This window comes from Terrapene carolina, unplaced genomic scaffold, assembly GCF_002925995.2.
Source record: "Terrapene carolina triunguis isolate 2854851 unplaced genomic scaffold, T_m_triunguis-2.0 Scaffold194, whole genome shotgun sequence".
Taxonomy (NCBI): domain Eukaryota; kingdom Metazoa; phylum Chordata; order Testudines; family Emydidae; genus Terrapene; species Terrapene triunguis.
Window position 1 is genome coordinate 8479958 of NW_020664545.1, and position 23291 is coordinate 8503248.

Sequence of the window (23291 nt, forward strand, 5' to 3'; positions counted from 1 at the left end):
GAGTGGGGGGCTGGGGAGGGGGAGCCTGGCCTGGGGGGCGTTGGGGCAGGGAAGCCAGGCTGGAGGGGGAGCCCAGAGTGGGGGGCTGGGGAGGTGGGGGGAGCCCAGAGTGGGGGGCTGGGGAGGTGGGGAGGGGCCTGGTCGGAGGATGAGAACTATGAGTGGGGCTCTGTGGGGCTAGGGGGGGAGCGGGGGCAGGAGGTGCCCCCCCCCGGAGGGAACAGCGGGGGTGGGGGCAGGAGCTCCAGTGGAAATGGGGCGATGAGAGGGGTCGCCCCCGGGGGGCCAAGGGAAGGGCAGGGAGGTGGCCGGGGTTAGGACGGGAGGCCCCAGGGCCCGAGACAAAGGCACCTAGCTGGGCCTCTCACACTGGCTGGGGACGTGGGAGTGGGGTGAGAGAGGTGACGCTGGGGGTATGGGGGATGTTGGGACAGTTGTGCTGGGGGGGGTGGACTGGAGAGAGAAAGGGGGCTCAGAGATGATGGGGGCTGTATAGTTTGCGAGGGGTTTACGGGTAGTACCTGTAAAGAGTCACCTGTCCTAAGTGCTTGGAGCTCTGCCCAATTCTTCACCATAAACATTTACCTGTGAAACAAAGCTGTGGGGATGGGGTGCTATTGCCAGGGAAGAGGGGGTGGGCTCTAGATGTGAGGGTTGGCAGGTGATCGTAAAAAGCACCCTCTGAAAAAAAGACGTTTTAGGATGGTGGATTAAAATTGTGGATTAAAGGGCTGGGATGAATTTCGAAGGGGAAATATCTCCACACCGTTGGGCCTACCACAGTGACAGTCCAGTCTTCTCCTGACCAAAGATATCCCAACAGGAGCACCAAAAGGCAGAGCATAAATACCCCATTGTGCTTGGATAATAGATAGGCATCGTGTTTGGGCAGGATGGTGAGGGGTGTAGTGTTTTAAACTGGGGGATTTGCATGACTTCATGGAAAGTCCCTCTCATGTTACTTAGTGGACTGCCTAGCTGTATCCCTGGATTCAGAAAGGGGAGCGGCTGCTGGCACAGCTTGCTCCTTTCCCGGCAGTGAGCAGCATTGCTGCTGGAGCGTCTTTAAGGTTTTAATGATTCCCCCTGGTTTCGCTTAAATGGCTGATTGTAAAAAAAAAAAAAAAAATGCATCTCTGTAAGGGATCTGTGCTTCTGGGAAGATGTTGCATCATTTATCTCCAATATGGCAATTCCCTATCAGTAACATTCCAGGGTTCGTGCCTGTGTAATAAGGCGTCATTTGTTTATCTTACTGCCATATCAAGATTTGAATCTGAATACACATAGCTTTGGAGAAGGCTTTCCTCTTAGCTTCCTTCTCCCTACCGGCAGTGCTGAAGGGATCCAACATAAACTGTATTTGGGACTTGTATTACGCTGGGCCTTTTGGCTCTTTGTGTACCTAGCAAACAGCCAGAGTTCCAGTTTTGCCATCTCCTCTGGAGGAAGGGACGTCAAATTCTCTGTCTTTAGCAGAGACCTAACCGGCTCTAACAGTTTGTCCTGCTTCTCCCTGTTTCTCTTCAGGGCAAACCTGGTAGATCTTCAGAAGAAGCTGGAAGAATTGGAATTGGATGAGCAGCAAAAGAAGAGGCTAGAGGCTTTCCTCACCCAGAAAGCCAAGGTTGGGGAGCTGAAGGATGACGACTTTGAGAGGATCTCCGAGCTGGGAGCTGGCAACGGTGGGGTGGTCACCAAAGTACAGCACAAACCCTCAGGACTCATTATGGCACGCAAGGTAAAAGAGAGGTGGCAAGTGAATTGTCCTCCTTGTGCTTGTGTTGGCCTATTGTGCCACGCAGGAGAGAGGTTGTAATAGCAGAAAACCCTGTTAGACAAGCAGGACTTTGCCTACCCTAATCCTTCTGTTTCCTTAAATGAATTCCATACTGGTAAAGGGTGCCTGGTTATGGGCCCTGGAGACCAAGTCTCCTTGGTATCCTTAGAACAGGTATTGCCCAGGCAGCAGCACTGTTCTTTTCTCTGTGCTTCAACCCTGACCTGGAGCATCCCCCCTTGGGGTGAGAAGAGAGTTTAGTCTCCTTGTCCTTTCTGCTGAAACAACCAGCAATGGTGGCTCTTGTGATGTGGACACTAGCAAATGGATTGAAGTTCCTCAAACTCATTATGCATGATCCACCAGTCGTCAGTTGATCCTGACTTTCTGCCACTGTTGACCTGAGCTGGATTTGACACAGTGGCACAAAGATGAGTTTCTTCCATAATTAATTCTCTGAGAAATCCAGTCTTCTGTCCCCTTCTTCAGTATTAGCCCATGGAACATGAGTTGTACTATGTCAAATCCTATGTACTGTTTAGAGCACGTTCATGCTTTATCTTTCCATTAGAGCAGCTCTTAATCAACTCGACTAAATTGGATGAGGTTTGTGGGAAAGTTATACAGTTTTCAGGGGCAAGGTGTAGCTAACAAGGAGAGAAAATGTGTGGCAGAACCTGCAGAAAGAAGTGCACTTTGCTTGCAGAGGACAGGTCAGTTAAAGTGGTTCCTGGACTGTTTGCCACTCGCTGTGAATTAGATCATACGCAGCAACAAAGTCCCAGACATCCTTGTGCCTTGAGACGTCCTTTCTCAACCCCAACTTAATATCTTTGTTAATGCTAGAATAGTTCTGTGAGGAGCCTTGTGAATTTGTCACGAAAACTTACTGTCCCAGACACACAATTTGTTCATCTACCTAATGATGCCTAATAATGGAAATAAATAATTTACCCGCCTGTCAGAAAAATGGCTAACCTTCCGCGAGAGAACACGTAAGATTTCTGACGGTTGTTCAAATCCACAGTGTGACTTAACTTGAAACTCTGGTCTCTTGTCTTATAGGGATGAATTTTAAAAGCAACAGGTAAAATTCTATGGGTCTGATGAGCAAATATGTCCCACTGACTGGCTTCCCCTGGAAAGCAGTATCTGTATAGCCTTCCACATTAGCATCTAGCTTGGGAGTACTGGAGCTGGAAGGGCGTCAGCGGGATGCTGTGTATGTGAAAACTGATGGAAACCTGTGTTCAGAGCCTGGTTTGAGATTTTGAGCATTGTCAAACATAGGGCTGTAAGTTGTTGGTCCAAACCTTCCCTGTCTCCCCATGTAGAATGATCGAAGTCCCAGGAGACTCTGAAGCGTGTAATGGTGATCACTATTGTTTGAGAATGACTTGCTTTTTCTAGCGGCTACAGCTTCCCTTCCTGCGAGGTATTCCTTGCACATCGATAAACTGGTCCTACATGGAGCCCAAGGAATAATTCAGCTGCTCGTCAACTTTCAAACAACTCCCTCTTAGTGACCATGTTTTAGTTGTTCCCTGATTTCTTTGGTATTCAAACACCCTTTATAGTGCCTGTAGAGATGGCTTTTTTTGTGATAAACATTTACTATGTTGGGTGTCGTCTCTGCACCCAGCTTGCTACATTGGTTTTCTGCACTGTACCCTGTATTGTCAGCCTGGGGGTGACTAGTGTGCTCCGTTGCATTCTGTGCAGCATGCAGAAATCAAGAGTAGTTGTCCAGAAAGCCTCACCGCTTAGATTGGTAACTATAGGGCGAACAGCTCTCACCAGCACAGGACAAAGTGGGGCTCTTTCAAACCCCTCTTCTGCTTCTCCTTTCCCTTACTTCCAGGCTACATCTGTATGTTCTTGTAGCTGCTCCTTGATTCTGTTGTTTGATTTTTCTCTCTTTGCAGCTGATTCATTTAGAAATTAAACCCGCCATTCGTAATCAAATTATCCGAGAGCTGCAGGTCCTGCACGAGTGTAACTCTCCGTACATTGTGGGTTTCTATGGAGCGTTCTACAGCGATGGGGAGATCAGCATCTGCATGGAGCATATGGTGAGCCTAAACTCCCTCCTTTTAAGCAGCTGCTGCTGCTCTCCAGTTCTGTATACTGGGCCGATCCCTCTGGGTTGTAGATGGAAAGGAGTAAGTGATGCTAGAGGTTTTTCTGACAGCAAAAGGCTTGTTGCTCAGGGCGTGGGTGGTGGAGCTGGGACACCAGACTCTGTCTAGGAGCTGCACAGCCCTACTTGGGCAGCTGAAATACAGAGAAATTGACTTTCTGGAAAGCGGAAGTGGTGGTTTTGGGGTCCAGCCAAGAGGAAATGTTGCAAACCCTCCACTGAACAGAATTCACTCAACTGCAATGTGCGTCTTCCGCTGTATCTGGCGGGGAGGGTGTGTTGTATCCCCTCCACATTGGTGCAGCCAGCACTGCCTTTGCATTGACAGTGTGTAGGGGAAACAGTGCGGAAAGCCTGTGACATTAATATGTTAGACGATGCTATTAAAATGGCATTTCCTATGATAGCAAAGTTTAATCATGAAGTGCTTAGCAAGAGATGGGCGTATCCTCGGAACACCCATCTGTGGTGATTACCAGAGAGATCTTCCTTAATCTGTGAACAGTCTGATCTAGTGTTACTGACTAGTGAACCCAAATGTGTTATGCTGTTTACACTGCTCAGTCCTCATAGGTATGTAAATAATATAGAGCCTAGAGCTGGAAAACATTTTTCAGGCCGTTTATCTTATTTTATTTTCCGGCCAGTGCTCAGTTAACTTCTCTGCTCTGAATTTAGGATGGAGGCTCTCTGGATCAAGTGTTGAAAGAAGCCAAAAGGATTCCTGAGGAGATCTTGGGGAAAGTCAGCATAGCGGTGAGTATCCCCCTCCCAGAGCTCACTCAAAACCCAAAGGGAAGAGGAGAGGCTTCAGGCTTTCAGAATAGGGTGGCCAGATGTCCTGATTTTATAGGGACAGCCCCAGTATTTGAGGCTTTGTCTTATACAGGTGCCTATTACCTGCCACCCCCATCCCAACTTTTCACGCTTGCTATTTGGTCTTATCAGAACTTACTGTCTCTCAGGGTGTACGGGGAGCAAATACCGTCTGAGTCTTGACCCTTTGCCGGTTTGTTTCCCAACCCTTCCTGAAATCCATTCTGTACCCCAGGACTCTCTTATTTCCTTGGAGCTGGAGCACAATTTCCTGTTGGTAGATACACTACTAATTCAAGTTGCAAACCCAGGTTTTCTCTCCACCCCGTATATCGTTATTGTATCATCAACTAGGAGTCCAAAGAATAACCTTATGGGCTGGGAAGTTAGTATATTTCAGACCATTTACTGCAGCCCCAGCTGGGAGGGTAGAAACTGGTGTAGGAGCCTCATGGAAAGCTTCCATCGAGCCAATGAACCAGTGACTTCATATCTAACACTGGGGGATTTTCAATTGTCGGAAAGTTTCATCTCCTTAAGCAGAGTGGATCTAAAGTGCAGCCAACATTTGCTCGGCTGTGTGTCGGTTACTCCCTAAAGCTGAAGCCCTTAGTTGCTACAGGGAGGCTTTACTGGTGATGTTGCAGTATTACAGCATCTTAAGTCTGTGCAGGATATCTCTCTCCACAGGGAAAGACTTCTCCTTCCCAGCTTTTACCTTTTTCTGTCCTTTGGTTTCCTTCTAGGTTCTGCGAGGTTTGGCCTATCTAAGAGAGAAGCATCAGATCATGCACAGAGGTGAGAGGAGAGAACCTAAAAATAGCTTCTCTTGACAACCAGAGACCTGGATTGTTCTTACCTAGCATTGCGCATACATTTTTTATCTCTCTCTCTCTCTCTCTCTCTCTCTCTTTTCTCTTCTCAGATGTGAAACCTTCTAATATCCTGGTCAATTCCCGGGGAGAGATAAAGCTATGTGACTTTGGGGTTAGCGGTCAGCTCATTGACTCCATGGCAAACTCCTTTGTGGGGACTCGATCCTACATGTCTGTAAGCCCCTTTATTCTTATGCAAACCTTTGGATGTATTCTACAAGGGAGAGGGATTTACCGCTCTCGGGAACCAGACAGAGCGTTAGCATCGTGTCCAGGATCACTCACAACTCCACCAGGCACTCTTAGCCTGGCCTGTAGTATCCTGCTGTTACACCCTTCTATGCCGAAACTAGCAACCTGGCCAACCAGAGAGATAGTTGTAATGTATGGACAAATCACTGAGGGCTAGATCAAGACCTCACTTCACTTCTGTCTCCAGCCTGATGTATTTTTTAGATGTACAAAGAACACCTAAGTGCACTTACATAAATCTGCTCCTTTTAAAGGAATGCCATCAACCTTAAAACGGGTCAGTTTCAAAAAAGAGTTAAAAGTAGTTTGAAGTCCTATATGTGCTCCTGAGTTCCCCTGCCAATATTTGTGGGCTTAGAGTTGCACTTGAACTTCTAAGTTGTTTTTCTCCTCTCCACTCCCTCCCCCCCCACCCCGCTCTTGTTTCTTCGTGGAAAGAACCAAGTCACCTAAGGGATATTGGCTTATTCCGGTGAAAACTCTGAAATGGACTCCATAAAACACTTCATTCTCCATTGCCCTGTGCCTTGTGCAGTCATTCACACCAGCTGCAAAGTGAAAGCCAGAATGGTAGCATGTTCCATTCGCTTCACACTGGTGCAGATATTCCACACGGTGCAGGGCAATGGGGTGTCAGGTGCCCCACGTGAACTGGAAAAAGAGAAGTGACAGTCACCTCGGGTGTTACTTGTAGCAGTAGGTAGAAGAATTTCAGACAGAGGTGAGATGTCTAAGTTGAAGTTCCTTTAATCATTAGATGCTGTTGGGCTTTCTCTTTCTATCCACACAGTCTGGGGGCAATGTAACTTCTCTATCTGCAATGGAATTGTTGCATATTGACTCTTATACGTCTGTGAAAACTTGCACAACTCCCATTCTAGCCAGCGTCCTTTGCTTTCATCAGCAGGAGATTTACTGACCAGTATAATTACGAAACTCTAAATCTGTGCTGGCACTTGGTCCTTAGCTCGTTTGCCTCAGTGGGGCGGCGTATAATGTGCATCTCCCCAGCCTGACGGCTAGGAACAAAGACGTGGATTCTTAGGGGTGCTGTCAGCCTGCACTTGTCCTTCACTCTGAACTTCTTTGTATTTTGGGCACCGTTCCTCTTCAAGTGCAGTTATAGTTAGGACAGAGACTGAAAAAACAAAACAAAAAAAGTCCTCTTCTTTCTCAGTCCCTCAGCTCTGTGTGTTTTTTGAGTCATATCTCTACTAGCAGCTGTGACGCCTATTGGTTCTGCAGTGATGTAAAGAGCAGAAAACCCAGCTAGGTTTTCAGATTCTATTTGGGAGTTTGTCGTATGGGGCAGTTTTTTTTTTTTTTTTTTTTTTTTAACATGTATACTGAGTAAACTAGATCTGAATACGCTGAGAAAATAACCCCATGGTGTCAATCACTCTTCTGGCCATAGCAGAACTTAAAGAAGAGCTGCACTCAAGTAGCATTTAAGTATATAAAACCTGCACTACACATTCTGTGGACATGACCTTTCTAGGTAGAAGAAATCCCCCCCACCCCCCATATTTCCTCTGAGCATATTAATGTTTCCTGCTGGTGTCAAGAGTGGCAGGTCCTCAGAGGATTCTAGTTTATAAAGAAGACTGAGTGAGTTTCCAAACAGCCTGTCCTCGCAGCAATTCAGCCTTGAAACAGAAAAACTGCAGTAAGCAAGAGCCACTTTAGCCTGAAGGTGTGGGAGGCCGGGGGGTGGGGGAGGGGAGAGAGAGTCGTGTCTATTTCATTTAAATGTATAATTAGTGGGGAGTGTTTTGTATCCTTCCGGGTGAGGCAGAATTTCTCTGCAGTAATGTGCCATAGCCACAGATGACTTCCAGTCAATGGAGTCTCTTCCATGTGGTGACCTCTCTTCTGTTGGGAAGTACAGTTTTACTGAGGCACATCTGTGACTTTTCATTACAGCCTGAGCGGTTGCAGGGCACTCATTACTCAGTTCAATCCGACATCTGGAGCATGGGTCTCTCCCTGGTGGAGCTGTCTATCGGAAGGTACCCAATCCCCCCACCAGACTCCAAGGAACTGGAAGCGATATTTGGCCGTCCCATGGTCGATGGGGCAGAGGGAGAACCTCACAGCATCTCACCGCGGCCCAGACCCCCAGGGCGCCCTGTCAGTGGTAGGGGCTGAAATTGACACCTGTCTGCTGGGATGGTTTTTTGGTTTATGGGGCTGGGTTAGAAGTATGACAATCCAAGACCATTAATTGGCTTTCATCATTTCTCTGCGTTTGGACATGGAATGGAAGCGAGGCAAATACATAAGGGTTCTAATGGGAACTTGTTCTGCAGAAGACTGGCCTATACCCAAACACTGGAAGCAGAACCAGCACTAACTCTTGCTTCTCTGGTTTTTACAAAATACGTGTGTAAAATCAGTCTCCCATAAAGGCAGCATACACATGAAGGCCAAGATGTTCCAAAATGACTAGTGATTTGGGGTGCTCAACTTGAGGCACTTTGAAAGGAGCCTGATTTTCAGAGGCCTGGTGTTTAGCCCTTTGAAAATCAGGTCCCTTTAAGGAGTGTCAAGTTGGGCCCACAGAATCATTGGAAAATCTTGGCCTAACTGTGCAGAACTTGAATGGAAATTTGTATCTCTAGCAATGTGATCTTGCTTTGCTGACTAACTTTGTTGGTGAGAAGCGACAGGCCTAGAGGCTAGTGCTGTTACCCACAGGTCAGGTACAGCATTTGTATCGGCAGAGCCAGGTTCCTGCTAGCGTGCCTGAGTCCTGGCCTAGGGGTAAGGGCTAGTTCAGTTTCAGCAGCCCATTTGCTCCTTGGTCTCTGATTAGACTGATCCCAAAGGGGCCAAATATGTGCCAGTTGTGGTGTATTTGAGAGCTGGACTGAGGCCACCAAGTTCATCTCATGTAGGCCTCTGAACAGCCATTAGATGGTAATTATTGAGTGGCTGGATTTGAACTGCTGATCTAAAGGCAAAAGGCTTCTTGGTCCACTTCCAGCCCTCCAAGCTGTATGATCTTGTGCTTCCCAAATGCTCCCAGCTATTAAATGGATCTGTGATTTGGTAGCATCAACCATAAAGCTCAAAACGGGCTTTTAAAAAAATCCACCCCCATTGTCTTGCTTTTGCTTCCATCAGAGTCTGAACTCCACTGTGCAGGTTCTGTTACCTTCGTCCCTGTGCAGTTTCTTACTCTGCCTTTGTCCTCTTAACTACACAGGCCATGGAATGGACAGTCGGCCTGCGATGGCCATCTTCGAACTGCTGGACTATATTGTTAATGAGGTTGGTATTTGAAATCACCTTTCATCTCCTTTCCCTCTGTTTGTTGGAGTCTCTGGACTCAGAATAGATCGAAAATCCTCATTTGCTCATCAATTAAAGGGGTAACAAGAACTGAAAGCTTCACTTAAAATCTCCTTCTCTCCTACTCACTCTATTTGTATTGGATCCCGGCCCGTCTCTCCCATTTGTTCTTCCTGTCTCTTGGTATTAAAGTCCACAACACTAAACTGCCTCTAGCTCGGGAATAAGACCCTGCAGACAAGGGCTTATAATATCTTTGAAGGAACTGTGAGAAGAGTAGAAAGGGTAGCCCTGAGGGTTAATGAACTATTTGTTCAGTAATCAGCCATTTAGAACAAACTCCTCCATAGACTTGTGAAGGATAAACAATCCCTCTGCTAGGAGCCAGATCACCCCAGTGTTCTCAGCCTGGGGCGAACGCCTGGTCTCTTTTTGAAAAACCTTAAGGTAAATTACAATCTGGGGTCTTAAAGTGAGCATGTCCCAGTACGGAGGCAGGACTAGTCTGTGGGAGGAACAGCTTCCCTTGTAAGGTGACATGATGCGTTGTTACCTAACCGCAGTTGTACCTGTTGAGTTAGTTCCATCTGCTGTAGGGTTTCAGGTATGTGGGATTTGCTGTGTCTTATCCGAACACTGATCTGGGATGTTGAACTCCAACCTTTTGGCAGCGACTAATACCTAATGCTTCAAAAGTAGGCAGCTCTGCTTCCCCTGTGCACCTAGCCAAACGGGCAGTGCTTTACCTAGGGTGGGGGGCAAGGCTTTCCTTCGGAGGCCTTGAATGGTATAGCTGGCAGAAGATATGCACTGATGGGAGGCTAGTGGCTGTAAAGGGAAGCAATGGGTCTGAGGTTTAAAGGGAAACACGTATGAACAGTCACGTCTTCGGGCTGCAGCTTTTCGGTGACTGTGCTTCTTCCTGACCCATTGATGCAGAAAACCCTTCTGCTTCTTTTCCCAGCCTCCTCCTAAGCTGCCGAATGGAGTTTTCACACAAGACTTCCAGGAGTTTGTAAATAAATGGTAAGGATCTCTTTCTACAAGTGAACATAAAGGCTGTGCACGGGGCTGGTTCGGCAGCCCTAGAGAGTGAAACTTTCCATCCCATAACAAGGCTGGCAGTGGCAGCACACGTTTTCCCATGTGCCCCTGCCAACGTACCTCCACTCTGACCTGGAGGGACCACCCTCAGTCAGTCCTTGTGATCCATTCAATCTGTGATCCCTGTGAGCTCTTAGATGGGCGCTTATTTTACTAAGACCACAGCCCATTTCATATAGGCTACAAAAATGGCTGTTGGGTAATGGCTTGGAGTTGCTACCTGTGTGGGTTGGTCACTTGAGTCATCCAGTCCTCCAGTCTTTCTTTGTACTTATTATAAGACTTTTGGTGGATGCCTATGCTGGTTTATTGACAGCCTTCTCCATGATGTGGTATCCTTCCAAACACTCACCCAGAGGAAGCTTGCCTAGAATGTTTTCTAGGAGCATGAGACCGTCTCTCTTAATCTCTTGCTTTCTCCTCACTTAGAAGGGGTTGTTTTTCTTCAGTTGGACTTGCCTTGTTTGGGGCTTCATGCTCTGATGACACTGCCAGCTCAGCTACCTTTGCTTACGACTCATGTTCAGAAGAACCTGTAATTAATGTAGACTGTGTACTTGGGAAGGAGGGGTTAGTTGTATTTAGACGTTACAGTGCTAATTTTCAACATTAAGGGATGCTGCCGGGCCCCCATATTAGATACACCTAATGAGGCAGCATCATGACTTGTGGGCCTGAACTGAGACCTGCCAGCTTTGCTTTGGTTCATGGATGCACTTCAGTCTCAGATATGGGTTGATCTTTTGCAGCTTTCTAGGCCTAAATTTTCCACAGTGACTAATGACTTTGAGAGCCTCAATTTTTGGGTGCCCAACTTGAAACTCCTTGAAGAAGCCTGATTTTCAGAAATTTAGAACAGCAGCTCCATCTCAAAATAAGGTGTCTTTCTGGTGTTTCAAGTTGGGCACCTAAAATGGCTGGTCACTGCTGGAAACTTACGCTCTCATCTTTATTTTCAAATGAGGGTGGGAGTGGTTTAGCAGCAACCTCTGCTAGACTCTTCCTTGAGAATCAGGTTTCCCTGAAGTTTTTCTATGATGCTTATCTCCTAAGCCTGCTGCAGGTTTTGGTAAGTGCATGGATACTGTGGTGTGGCATGAGAACCTGGATAGACCTGATATTAAGGTCTGACTGTTCAAGGGAGTCCTGCTCTCCAGGAATCTGCTAGGATAGACTTAGAGGGTGTCCCTCAGCAGTGGGTCCATAAAGCCACTTTTAGAGTTGTGATAGAAGTGACCAGGTCTAGGTCTGCTGAAGGCAGGATTCTCTGGCTTCCAAATAAACCAGACACCAGACTGGGTAGCCTGCCCGGCCAAATAAGCACCTGTTCACAAGAGGGGTCTGACAGATCTTTCCTTCTGTTCTCAGCTTAATTAAAAATCCAGCAGAACGGGCAGATCTGAAGATGCTGATGGTAAGTGGGGAGCTGCAAGTTGTTTTGTACTCTGGGCAGCTCGGGCCTCGGGCTTGCATTGTGGGCGGGGTTTTCCTCCATTCCTTTACCAGAAGTAGATGCTATTGGATTTGGTTTCCTCCTCTTGAGACCCTGGAAGCTCCAAAGCAACATTAAGGATGAACTGAGGGCTGGTCTACACTGGGGGGGGGATCGATCCAAGATACGCAACTTCAGCGAATAGCGTAGCTGAAGTCGAAGTATCTTGGATCGAATTACCTGGGGTCCACACGGTGCGGGATTGACGGCCGCGGCTCCCCCGTCGACTGCGCTACCGCTGCTCGCTCTGGTGGAGTTCCGGAGTCGATGGTGAGTGCGTTCGGGGATCGATATATCGCGTCTTAACGAGACGCGATATATCGATCCCGGATAAATCAATTGCTACCCGCCGATACGGCGGGTAGTGAGGACATACCTTCAGTGGGAGGTGAGGGAAAAGCTGCAGGAAAATGCCAGTCAGATTGATGGCATTTACAGTCTTCCAGAAACGGGCCCAATACACGTAGGTCCTGCAGCCCATCCTGCTAACCAAGCCCAGTGCAGGCACCCGGCCTTCTTAACATGATTCCTCAGAGAAGTCTTTTGGAAGGAAAACAGTAGTTTCTGTCAGAGAAATTTCCATGTCTTCCCAGGAGGTTTGGGAGATCAATTTTCCCTGGTAAGCTCCAGATCCTCTCCCCACTGCGCACTGGTTTCCTCAGCTGATGTGGACTGGGATGGGGAGACTGTGCCCCCCCCCCCCCCAATACCTCTTGGAGCTGGTGCTCTGGGCTTCATCACCTGCCTCCCCCCTCCTCCGGGTGCAATGGCTGGCGGTTCCGTGGAGGGGCAGATCCTTTACATGCCATCTCCCAGCGTGACAGCCTGCGGGGAGCTGTGCTTCCCACAAGTCTGGGAGGCAGGCTCCTGACCCTGCCCACTCTGGGTCAGTTCTGCATCTAAGGCTCTCTGCCCAGGGCGGTGGAGTCCAGGATTTGCAGCTCTGAAGCTTTGCTGAGCCAGTTCTGCGATCACACACCGCTCTGCCTGTGCACCTGGAGCTGCATCTCCCCATGCTAGGTGTCCTCCCACGAGGCTTGCCAGTGGGGCCACAGTGGGGATGCCTGCGTTTTCTTGTTCACTGGGACTCTCGCCAGTGTCTGTTCATTCTCTCCTAGGCAGTGCATCAGCCAGTTAGATAGCAGTATGGCTGTCACCCCCTCCCCTACCGATAAATGGTCTGAAAACCAAAAAAACCCAGCCCCACACTTGAAAATAACAGCTAGTTGGACATCTATCTAAAATGCTGGTTTTGCTGGCTGGAGAACAGAACGAGCCGGTCCTCCAGCTCCATCAGAACAGCAAGAAGCTGTCACTGCAGCACAAGCGTCTGTCAGACCAAACCGTTAGCAACATGATGAGTCATTGGGTGATATAGACCCCGTCATTGGGTGAGAACTGCTTTGGGGAGACAGATCTCCTGGCTTTTATCTAGTATAGCAGCAGCAGCAGACACCATTACCCTGTGGCAGCCCTTCGTCCTCCCATTCATGTCCTGTAAAGCACTGCCTGGGGAGTCCTTGTTACATCAGCGCTGGCTCTCGGATGGCAGCATTAGACCTGAGAGGAGCTTGCTGCAGCTAGCCAAGCGCACCTGCCGTCTCAGGTTAGGTAATTGCTCCAGAATCCTGTCCCTGTGTGCCGCCGTCCCTTGTCTGGTCTGAGTGACCCTCCTGCACTGACTTCGGGAGGCAGCGCTGCCCTGCAAATTGACATCCGCACAGCTGCAGTGTTTTAATGCGTCTGGAGAAGACGCTCTAAGGGCAGGTCTACACTACGGGGCTAAGTCGACCTAAGTTACGCAACTCCAGCTACGTGAATAACTCCAGCTACGTGAATAACGTAGCTGGAGTCGACGTAGCTTAGGTCGACTTTTGCAGCGTTTGCACCGCCGGGGTCGACTTACCTTATGCTTGTCGTTCCGGTGGAGTACCGGAGAGGCGGGAGAGAGATCGGCAGTCGATTTAGTGGGTCTTCACTAGACCCACTAAATTGACCCCCCCCGGTGGGTCAATCGCCGCACATGAATCCCCGGTAAGTGGAGATAAGTCCTAAGCCAACAGGAGAGAGCTCTCCCGTCGGATTAATAACTCCCCCTCCGAGAGGCAGTAGCGATGTCAGCCAGAGAAGCTCTCCCGGGACATAGCGCTGCCTACACGGGGGGTTACGGTTGGTATAACTGTCACTCAGAGTTGTGGATTTTTTCCCACCCCTGAGCAATGTTGTTATACCGAAGTGTAGTGTAGTCCGAGTGAAGACTTTGTGGTAGGGAAGTACGGAGTGTCCTGTGAGCTGTGATAGACTAAAGCGACGCATGTGCTTTACTCTCTCTTTTCCCCTTTCAGAATCACGCCTTTATCAAGCGCTCTGAAGTGGAAGAGGTGGATTTTGCAGGCTGGCTATGTAAAACGCTGCGGTTAAACCAGCCCAGCACCCCCACCCGCACCGCCATGTGACGGCAAAGCAAACTGCCTTGTGTCCACACATCTGCCTGTCTGCCACCGTTTCCTGCCCTTCAGTAGAAGACAGAACCGCCCTCCTCCCCCCCCCCCCATCCCCTTCCCAAAACGGCGAAGCACCATCATTTTGGGAAATACCCATCATCCAACAAACGAGCAGAAACGGGCTTGCTTTCTTTGTTTTGTTTTTTCATGCCTGCGTTCAAGCGCGGCTCAGTCTTTGAAGTTTCTGACATTTGGGAAATGTGTTGCTGCTTATATTGTCTCTTTTGAAACCTGTTCCCTTGGGTTAAAAAAATATGGTGTGTGCGCGGGGGGGCGGGGAAGATCACGTGCTTTGTACACTTCCTTTTGGTGTGGGCTTGAAAATGGCTAGTGTCGAAAGTTGTAGCACTGGACACAGAGAAACCTATCATTGCGGAATGGCTGGGGTGAGGGCAGGGACAGTTGCCAGATGGTACAGCTCTTGCATATGTGTTGGCAGAGAGCAAGAAGGGGAAGTGAAGGTGTTGAGACTAGTAGATTCCTTGAGCTTGCTTGGGGAAATTAGCAGGGGTACTGCAAGAACAAAGGGATGGTTCGTGGGTAATATTTTTAGCCTCGTTGGGGAAAGAGGAGTGGCACTAAATACTCTCCCACGTTTCCTTAACAGGGAAGCCTTTCTTAGCTTCCCTTGTCCTGTTCCTCTTTGTGTCCAGCCAGGGCTCTGTCCTAACCCAGAAGATGGAGAAAGGACTGACTAGGGAATCCTGTTTTTCTTCATGTAGCTTTGAGGTCCTTTTGCATTACTGTGTGTTGGAAAGTTGATTTCTAGTAGCCCAACTTCCTTCCCTGCTGATCTTCTTCCAGGTGTAGCGAGGAAAAGTTTCTGCTTTTAAAACGTGGGGTTTTCGAGTATATTTCAGGCACGCGCTGCGTGTTCGGTGATCGTCTTGGGCTACTAAATTGCCACTTTGGGCGGTTAGCCTGCTAAGAAAGGGAAAGGAGTCTGAGCCAATTAATAACAGACTGCAGGGCAATACTGGCTACTCTTCCGGTCAATGTGACGGTCAGGGCAAGAAGCTTTTTGTGGTAAGCTTGGGCCTCCCAGAATTGTGATGGAGGAGACAGTACCCTCCAGCGACTGCAGCAGCATTACTGCCCAACTGCCCTGCCACACTTTGAAGGGAAGACTGCGTCTTGCACCCGACAGTTGGCAATACAAAGGGAAAGCGGGCGTTGCTCTGCAGATCCAGCACATTCTGCCGCCAGTCAGAGATGCTGTGTTGGGAATTGAATCCCTAGCGACTGGCCCAGGGAAGAAAAGTCCTGATCTTCCTTCGGATCTACTCACGGCACTGACCAGGCTGATCTAGCAGCAATCCAGGAGTGTGATGCAAACTCCAAAGGCTTTTGGGGTGTAGCTGATCCTTCGCACGTTTTCTGTGCTGCTCCACAGTCCAGTGAGAACCATCTCCCACGAGGGCTGTGGCAGATGCAAGCGTTTTTAGAAACTTCCTTTGGAGAGGCAGGGAGAGGATGGGTGAGATGCCTCAAATCCTACAGGAGGCCAAACAGCAGATTTCCACCCAGGAAATGGTCTCCTGTTGGAAATGGTCTCCACGCTGCCTGCTAGTGGTCAGGATTGTTTTGTTTTTCCTCCAGCACTGATGTTCTCTCTTCCCCCCCCTCCCCCCCAGCTCCTACCAGAGGGTTTCAAACCTGTGATCTCCCCCGGAATATACCCAGTCTTTCTAAGTTCATTCTCTTCCCTCCCCTCCCCTGCTTGGTCTCACTGTGTTAGTGGCTGTGGGGAATGTGGCTGGTTTTTAACTGTATAACTGCACATTCAACCGGCAGCCTTCAGACAACCACGTAAGGCAGAAGACCAGGGCGAGGTAGCTGTGACTCCAGCCATCTGATGACCAGCTGGCGAGATGCTGTACAAGGCCACTGGAGGAATGAAACCACACATCGGAACTAGTTTTGTGACATAACTAGCCAAAAGCAATCAAGTCTCTGGGGGAGACTTCCCCAAGGACCATTAGGTGCCTAATTCCTATTGGCATTAATGGGAGCTGGGTGTCTTAAGCTGTCCTCTTTGCCTAGGCAAAATCCCCCTGCCAGTTTGATGGCACATGCTCCTTGGGTAGGGGAAAGACCTGTCAAAGCCACCCAGACATGGTGCACGTCTCTTCGCTCTTCTGATAGGTAAGGATGCCATCGCGCGGTGGCTGAACTGTTACACAGAGCTGCCTGCACCATTGCAGCACCTTTCCCAGGCCCCCTCCGTCTTCAGCTCCGGTAGTTAGGAGTCCTGTCCAGTTTTAGCCTCTTCCCTTGGGGAAGCTCTGCTACTTCGAGTTATGACTGCTTTGCCCATTGCTCGGCGTTCCCCGCCGAAGGCCAGTACAAATCCATAATTGTGATAGGTGGAGTGGTAACTCCAAACGTGCTTCATCTAACGACAGTCCTGCTAGCAGCCTCTGAACCATGAAGATCTCCATGCTCCCTAGAAGGGGGACACCAGTCGTACGCTCTCTTTTCTGCTACCGAGCTAGGAGTAGAGTCTTGCCCCGACCCCACTGCCTTGGGCAAGCGGATCTTGCTTTCTGCCTTTCCCCGTGAGCTGCCTGGTTCTCAGAAACGTTTTCCTGTAGACTCTGGGGAGGGAGACCCGGATGGCGAAGTGAAAGTGGCTAACTGAGGTAGCTGTTTGCTCCTGCTGATCCAGACACGAAGTCTGAGAGAGCCTCTTTTGGGACTGTATTCGCTTGTGTTGTGTGACCGGCAGTAGTGTGTATGGAATTCGCCAAGTGTATTATCTCCTCTTTCTCGGGGGGGGGATCTGGTTCTTCATTTCCTTGAGGGAAAGGAATAAGAGGTCAAACGATAGTTAACCAGAAAGGCCTTTGGGTTGAATCTTGCTTCTCTCAAGCTACCTCTCTAGTTTAGGGAATGATAGGTACGTACCTTGCCGTTACGGGAGCAAGGAAGGGCCTCGATCTGCTGTAACGGTTGAGTCTCATGAGGTGGGAAGATAGCCTGCATGGATCACATGGACAGGGTCTCTTCAAAGAGCCTTTTATGCTTTTTTTTTTTTTTAATATACCCTTTCTTTTCCTGCCTGCTGTAGAAATACAAGCCATAGGAATGACTCATTCCCTTGCCCTCTTGGCTTTGGGAGGGTGTGATGTGCGAGTTCCATGGGCTAGAGTCTAGAAATCTCGTCTTTGTCGGGTCTCCTAAGGCACGATGTCTTGGCTTAACGGGCAGAGGCTGTCTGTGTCCTCAGCCCTAGCATTCTTGTGCTGCTGTTTAAGGAACAACCTGAGCCAGCCCACGGTGGCTGCGAAGGTCAATTGTGAACCTGTAAATTCGGGGAAGGGGGCGGGGCGTGATTTGTGAGGCTTGGAAAACGTGGCCACCGCTGCTTTCTAATGGACTGTCCCGTTATTGGGTAGGCAGCAGACATATCCGTGCCCCTCCCCCAAAACGCATACATTCTTTTCCTGTAACCGCGTTCCACTGGGGAATGTATCGAATCTACCTGAAAAGGAAAGGGTGTCGGGCGGAACCTGATCACTCATGAAGCACTTGCCGTGTCTGTGTGGTGTCGGTTTCACCCCCTTGATGAAGGGCAAGATGCCAGCCAGTGTTGAGTAAAGTCTTTCAACTAGCATGTCGACAGTGTAATAATTTAACGAGGGGGGGGGGGATTCCCTCCCTACCCATAGATGCATTTCATGCTGCTGATTGTGGTTCAGATATGCTGGGTGTTTAAAACAAAACACACACACACACACAAATATAGTGGATTGTGCTTATTTTTTCCAATAGTACCAGTGGCTCAAGCACTGATGTCATTTTTACATTTTTGAAGGCCTTTATTTTTACCCCAGAGTTACCCTATTTGATCAGATTATCAGGTGCTCTCATGCCTGGGTTCTAGTTAATCAGACGAATAGGACACTAACGCAGAAAAGCAGCGGAGAGAGCTGGAAGAACGTGGATCTCTCACTCTGTTCGGGGGAACATCTGCAAAGCTTTTACGATCTCCTGATGCCCAGAAGAAGGGGAGACAGGTTCCACTGCTGCTCCAAACCAAAGCTTATGCTGCAGGCTTCAGATTTCACTCTAATATGCCTCTCTCTGTCCATTTGCCACAGTGTCCCATAATATTTATATAGCAGGAAGAAAAGGGGTAGAGTTTAATAGCCCGAGGGAAGACTTGAGAGCTAGCAAAGATTTGAGAGCTAGAATCTGAAGCATCATCCCTGAGTGGCAGTTGTATGTTTTCCAACAACTCATTAATTTTTTTTTTCCTAGAGTGCACTTATATTCCATCAAATCTGGTAACTCTTGAGGATTGAATGTATTATACAAAGTGTTTGGGTTAATTAAAAAAAAAATCTAATTGCAATGGTGAGATCATGTGCTCTGAATGACTATGTACTGTTTTTTGGTCATGTATATGAACCATGAGGCTCTGGGGTGGGGGGTGTATCTTTTTTGCCTCTTATTTAACTAAAAAATGGTAGGGAGTTCTACGATTCGAAAGCTTTAGGGTATTTTTGTTTTGCTTTTGCGCTTGGTTTTGGAGGTGAAGGGGAAAGTGTATTGAGCGTTTTGTTGGTGCAATTTTTTTTTTAAACTATTTTCATCATGGAAAAAAATAAATGGCACTTTACATTAAAAGGCCCTTTTCCTCTTTAATTTCATCACAGGTGGTTTTTAAACTAAACTGAAACATGAATTTTAACCTTCATAAAAAATGGTGGGTCTAAATTAGCTATTTCCACTCAAGAAAGAGATCTTGGAGGCATTGTGGATAGTCTCTGAAAATATCTGTTCAAGGTGCAGCAGCAGTCAAAAAAGCGAACAATGTTATGAACCACTAGGAAAGGGATAGATAAGACAAAAAATATCATAATGCCACTATATAAATCCATGGTTCGCCCATATCTTGAATACTGCGTGCAGCTGTGGTCGCCCCATCTCAAAAGAGATATTAGAATTGGAAAAGGTACAAAGAAAGCCAACAAAAATTATACAGGGGTGAGGAACAGCTTCTAGACAAAGAGATTAAAAAAACTGGGCCTGTTCATCGGAGATAAGAGATGACGGAGAGTGGGGGATATGATAGAGGTTTATAAAATCATGAATGGGGTGGAGAAAGTGAATAGGGAAGTGTTGTTTACCCCTTCGCATAACACAAGAATCAGGGGTCACCCCATGAAATTAATAGGCAGCAGGTTTAAAACAAACCAGGAAGTATGTCACACAACACACAGTCAACCTGTGGAACATGTTTGAAGGCCAAAAGTATGACTGGGTTCAAAAAAGGATTAGATCAGTTCATGGAGGATAGGTCCATCCATGGCTAGTAGCCAAGATGGTCAAGGATACAGCCCATGCCCTGGGCGTCCCTAAACCTGTGACTGCCGGAAGCTCAGACTGGACAATGGTGGGTGGATCACTCAATAATTGCCCTGTTCTGTTCATTCCCTCTGAAGCATCTGCCACCAGCCACTGTCAGAAGACAGGATCCTGGGCTAGATGGACCTTTGGTCTGACCCAGTGTGGCCGTTCTTATGCTTCAAGAAGGTAGAGGATGAAGAATTATTTCAGCACTGTGGATCTTGGACCCTAGTAGCAATCAATAGTATGTCGAAGAAAGAGGCACTTCTCATTACCCTGAATTCTGCCCCCAGAACATTGTGTGTGTGTGCTGGGGATCATGAATGCTAGTGGGGAAAGAATAGCCTCTGTCTCCCTAGCTGTAGTGGAGAAGCATACATAAGAACAGCCGTACTGGGTCAGACCAAAGGTCCATCTAGCCCAGTATCCTGCCTCCTGACAGTGGCCAATGCCAGGTGCCCCAGAGGGAGTGAACCTAACAGGTAATGATCAAGTGATCTCTCTCCTGCCGTCCATCTCCACCGTCTGACAAACAGAGGCTAGGGACACCATTCCTTACCCATCCTGGCTAATAGCCATTAAGCATAGAATTTGCCTCTACAATATTGTTTTGGAGAAATCCACAATTAAAAGGGGGATGGGTGCTGAGTGAAAAATGGGACACGGTCCCCCTTCCGTCCCAGAGAGAAGAGGACGCATTTGACATCACTCTTCTTCCAAAGAGAAATCCGCCTAGTTTAGGACCCAAATGTAGGTGTTAAAAAAAAAAAACATCACGTGACTAAAAAAATAGTTTCCCTTAGTTGTAAAGTGAAACTGACCCAAACAGCACAGATGCTTGGAAAGCAGATATGAATAATCAGTTGCTGTTAGCAAAATACACAGAGTCCTGCATTCATGTTTGATCCTCTGGACAGAGCAAACGCTGGGCGCAACGGCACCCTCCGATGAAAGGAGTGAGCCGTGTGGCACATGACGTAGCAGTGAAGCGGATCTGGCCTATGCACCTGGCAGCCTGAAACACTTAAAATAACGGCACTCGAGCAGGAAGAAGCGAATTAAAGAAAAAGCTCTCCCTTGCTCTGGATGGTTGTGTGTTAGAAATGGAAGGTGAAATCCTGGCCCCATGGAAGTCAACTGGAGTTTTGCTGTTGACGTGAACGTGACCAGGAGAATCGGCTCCTGGGGGCTACCGCAACTGGAGCTAGGCGGGGAAAAATTCAGATGAAACCTTTTTCGGTCAGAATTTGCCAATGCAAACGTGAAAAGTTTTGCAGCGAGAGTTTGATTTTGATGATGACTTGATGGAACGCAACGCTGTTCCTGCCTGCTTGGGTATGTCTACACCGCAAGGAAATACCCGCAGCTGGCCCACGAGCGGCAAGGGTCCCAAAACCTGGGCTTCAGCCTGAGCCCGAATGTCAGCACTGCAGTTTTGTAGCTCCACGAGACCTCAGGGCTTCCAGGATGCCTGGTTTCCATCCCCTTCCACGGAACATTTTGATCTGTTTGGGTTTCTCTCTGAATTGGAATGAAACAAAACAGAATTTCCTTTCTCAGCCCAGCTCTGTGGTACAGATGTTAGTTTGGCCTGCTCCGTTGCGTGGTGGCCTGCCTGTCTGGAATTGGCTATGGTCATAGCACTACTTCTTTTTTCTTGCCACTTCCCTGTTGGGGTCGGTGACTTTAATAGCCTTCTTCCAAAACTCATGATTTTACGCCTGACTGTCATGCAGATTGGTGTCTCTACAATCCACTGATATCTGGTCCATGTACCAGGTCTTTGGCCTCCCCTTTGGTCATCTTCCAGCCATGATCCTTGCAAGGGCTGGCTATGGTTCTAATACACTTCTCAATAGTCAAAGAATTTGTTTAGATGCTAACAGGCCCCTTGGGAAGCCCTTGTTTAAGATCCCAGATCAGCAGTTGGATAGATGTACAGATAAATCAAAGGCATTAACACAGCAACGTCCACTGCCAACCAGCTTTGGGAGCCAAACACAGGCGCCCGACTCCCTTAGGCGTCTTTGAAAATCCCAGTCCGGGTTTCTGAGGTTCAGCTTCCACCAATGGCACCGAAAGCGGAACGAGACGCTGTGCTGGTATAGGCGTTTGACATCGTTCTTCTTGAGGCGCCCTGACAGTGGCAGGTTAGAACATTCCGACGTGCTTCTTTCACACACAAGTCTGGCCCAAAATTTAGATTATTTTTTAAAAGATATTTTCCCACACCTAATATCCCTGGAAACATCTTCATAAACGGAGACGTGGGGGGGTGATGGGCAGGTGCAAGGGAAGAGTCTTTAACCAAACGCTCGCCAACCACCAGTAAAACTAGCTCGATGGATTTTCATCATCCAAGCTCGGAAATGGAAACCGGTCAGGACTGCAGAGGGAATTGCATTTTAAAAATTCTCTTTATCTCTAACAATCGACGGGGACGGTGGTAATACAGGTAAGGAAAAGTTGTTGTTATAAAGCTTGCGTAGAACGCTGACTTAACATCCCCTTGGAACTGGGCCACCAGAACCCCTGAGGCAGATGCAAGCGAGTACCGTGGAGAGTGTTGATGAGTTGTCTACCGAGGCTGCAAGCAGAGTTCAAATGGTCACAGGAAATTGAACGTTCTCTCACCGATAGGTCTCACCACCTCCTATGTGAAATCCGTGTCTCGCTTATGAAGGCAAAAACTCACTCTCCATCAGTGCGTGGCGGGGTGCGTCCCCCGACCCTACCTGGCAGGATTGAGCCAGCTCTGGGAGCTACACTACACGATGTCTGGTGCAACACCATCAACCATAGTCCCTCTGACTGGCGCAATGGTCCTTAATAGACTATGCGTGTTTGATGAAATTCACATGGGGTTTTGCAGAACATAGGGCAGGATGCTGCCCTGAAATGCTTGATCTCAATGTTGTCAGTAGACAGCGCTCCATTATTTACTGGGGAGATTGGCATCGTAGTGTGTCAGGTGCTGTACACAGGCATAACAAGACAGTCGTGTACCAAAGAGGCCCTAATTCTGCCATTTCCTCCATGGGGACGTCAGTGGGGCTCTGGGAAGGTGCGGAGGTCGCCCTGTGCAGATCCGGGCGCAGGACTGGGGGCTTGAGACGAAAGGAAAGATTGTCCTCATTTTGCAGAGGTGCAGATAATGGGACTTGCCCAAACTCTGCTCCTACGTGCTACAGGAATACAAATAATCAAGTCACCTGGGAAATCTCTGGTGCAGGTGGGAATTGAGTGTACAGCAACTCAGCCTGAATGCATTTCTTTAGAGATCGGTGCTTTCTGTCTCCAGAAAGATTTACCTAGACTGGCTCTTCCTCTGAAGAGTCTAGAATAAGTTTAACAAGTAGCTTCCCAGACATCTCAGGGATGCGTCCGTCCTCTTTCTGCCTGGCCCTGCTTGCCACGTGGAACCAGCTAATTGCAAAAGATGACAATTGTGAGGTGAATGCGTTCATGCTCATGGAGCACAATGATGCCTTCGTTCCCAGCTCTCTGTCCCTGTGCTATCCGGGGGTGTACTGCAGAGAGACATGACCATCTCCATACTGGCCGGAGCCCTACTAGCTTGGGGGCAGCCTATCTGTCTGTGCCCTGATGCAGCAAGGACCCGTTGGCTGATGGAGACCAGGGGATACCTGGTAGTGGGCAGGGAATTCTTGGTGGCACC

The 23291-nt window shown here is 48.4% G+C and overlaps 1 protein-coding gene across 1 annotated transcript in view; it reads left to right on the top strand.

Moving 5' to 3' along the window:
* The window catches only part of MAP2K2 (mitogen-activated protein kinase kinase 2), a 19303-nt gene extending 420 nt beyond the window's left edge, over nt 1–18883 (top strand). Inside the window, exons 2-11 of the mRNA XM_026655075.2 lie at nt 1531–1741; nt 3706–3852; nt 4599–4676; nt 5483–5534; nt 5662–5786; nt 7787–8000; nt 9072–9136; nt 10122–10183; nt 11630–11675; nt 14099–18883. Of these exons, the coding sequence (XP_026510860.1) occupies nt 1531–1741; nt 3706–3852; nt 4599–4676; nt 5483–5534; nt 5662–5786; nt 7787–8000; nt 9072–9136; nt 10122–10183; nt 11630–11675; nt 14099–14209 (1111 nt within the window). The 3' untranslated portion in view covers nt 14210–18883. The remainder of the gene's footprint in view (nt 1–1530; nt 1742–3705; nt 3853–4598; nt 4677–5482; nt 5535–5661; nt 5787–7786; nt 8001–9071; nt 9137–10121; nt 10184–11629; nt 11676–14098) is intronic.
* Nucleotides 18884–23291: the final 4408 nt, after the last annotated feature.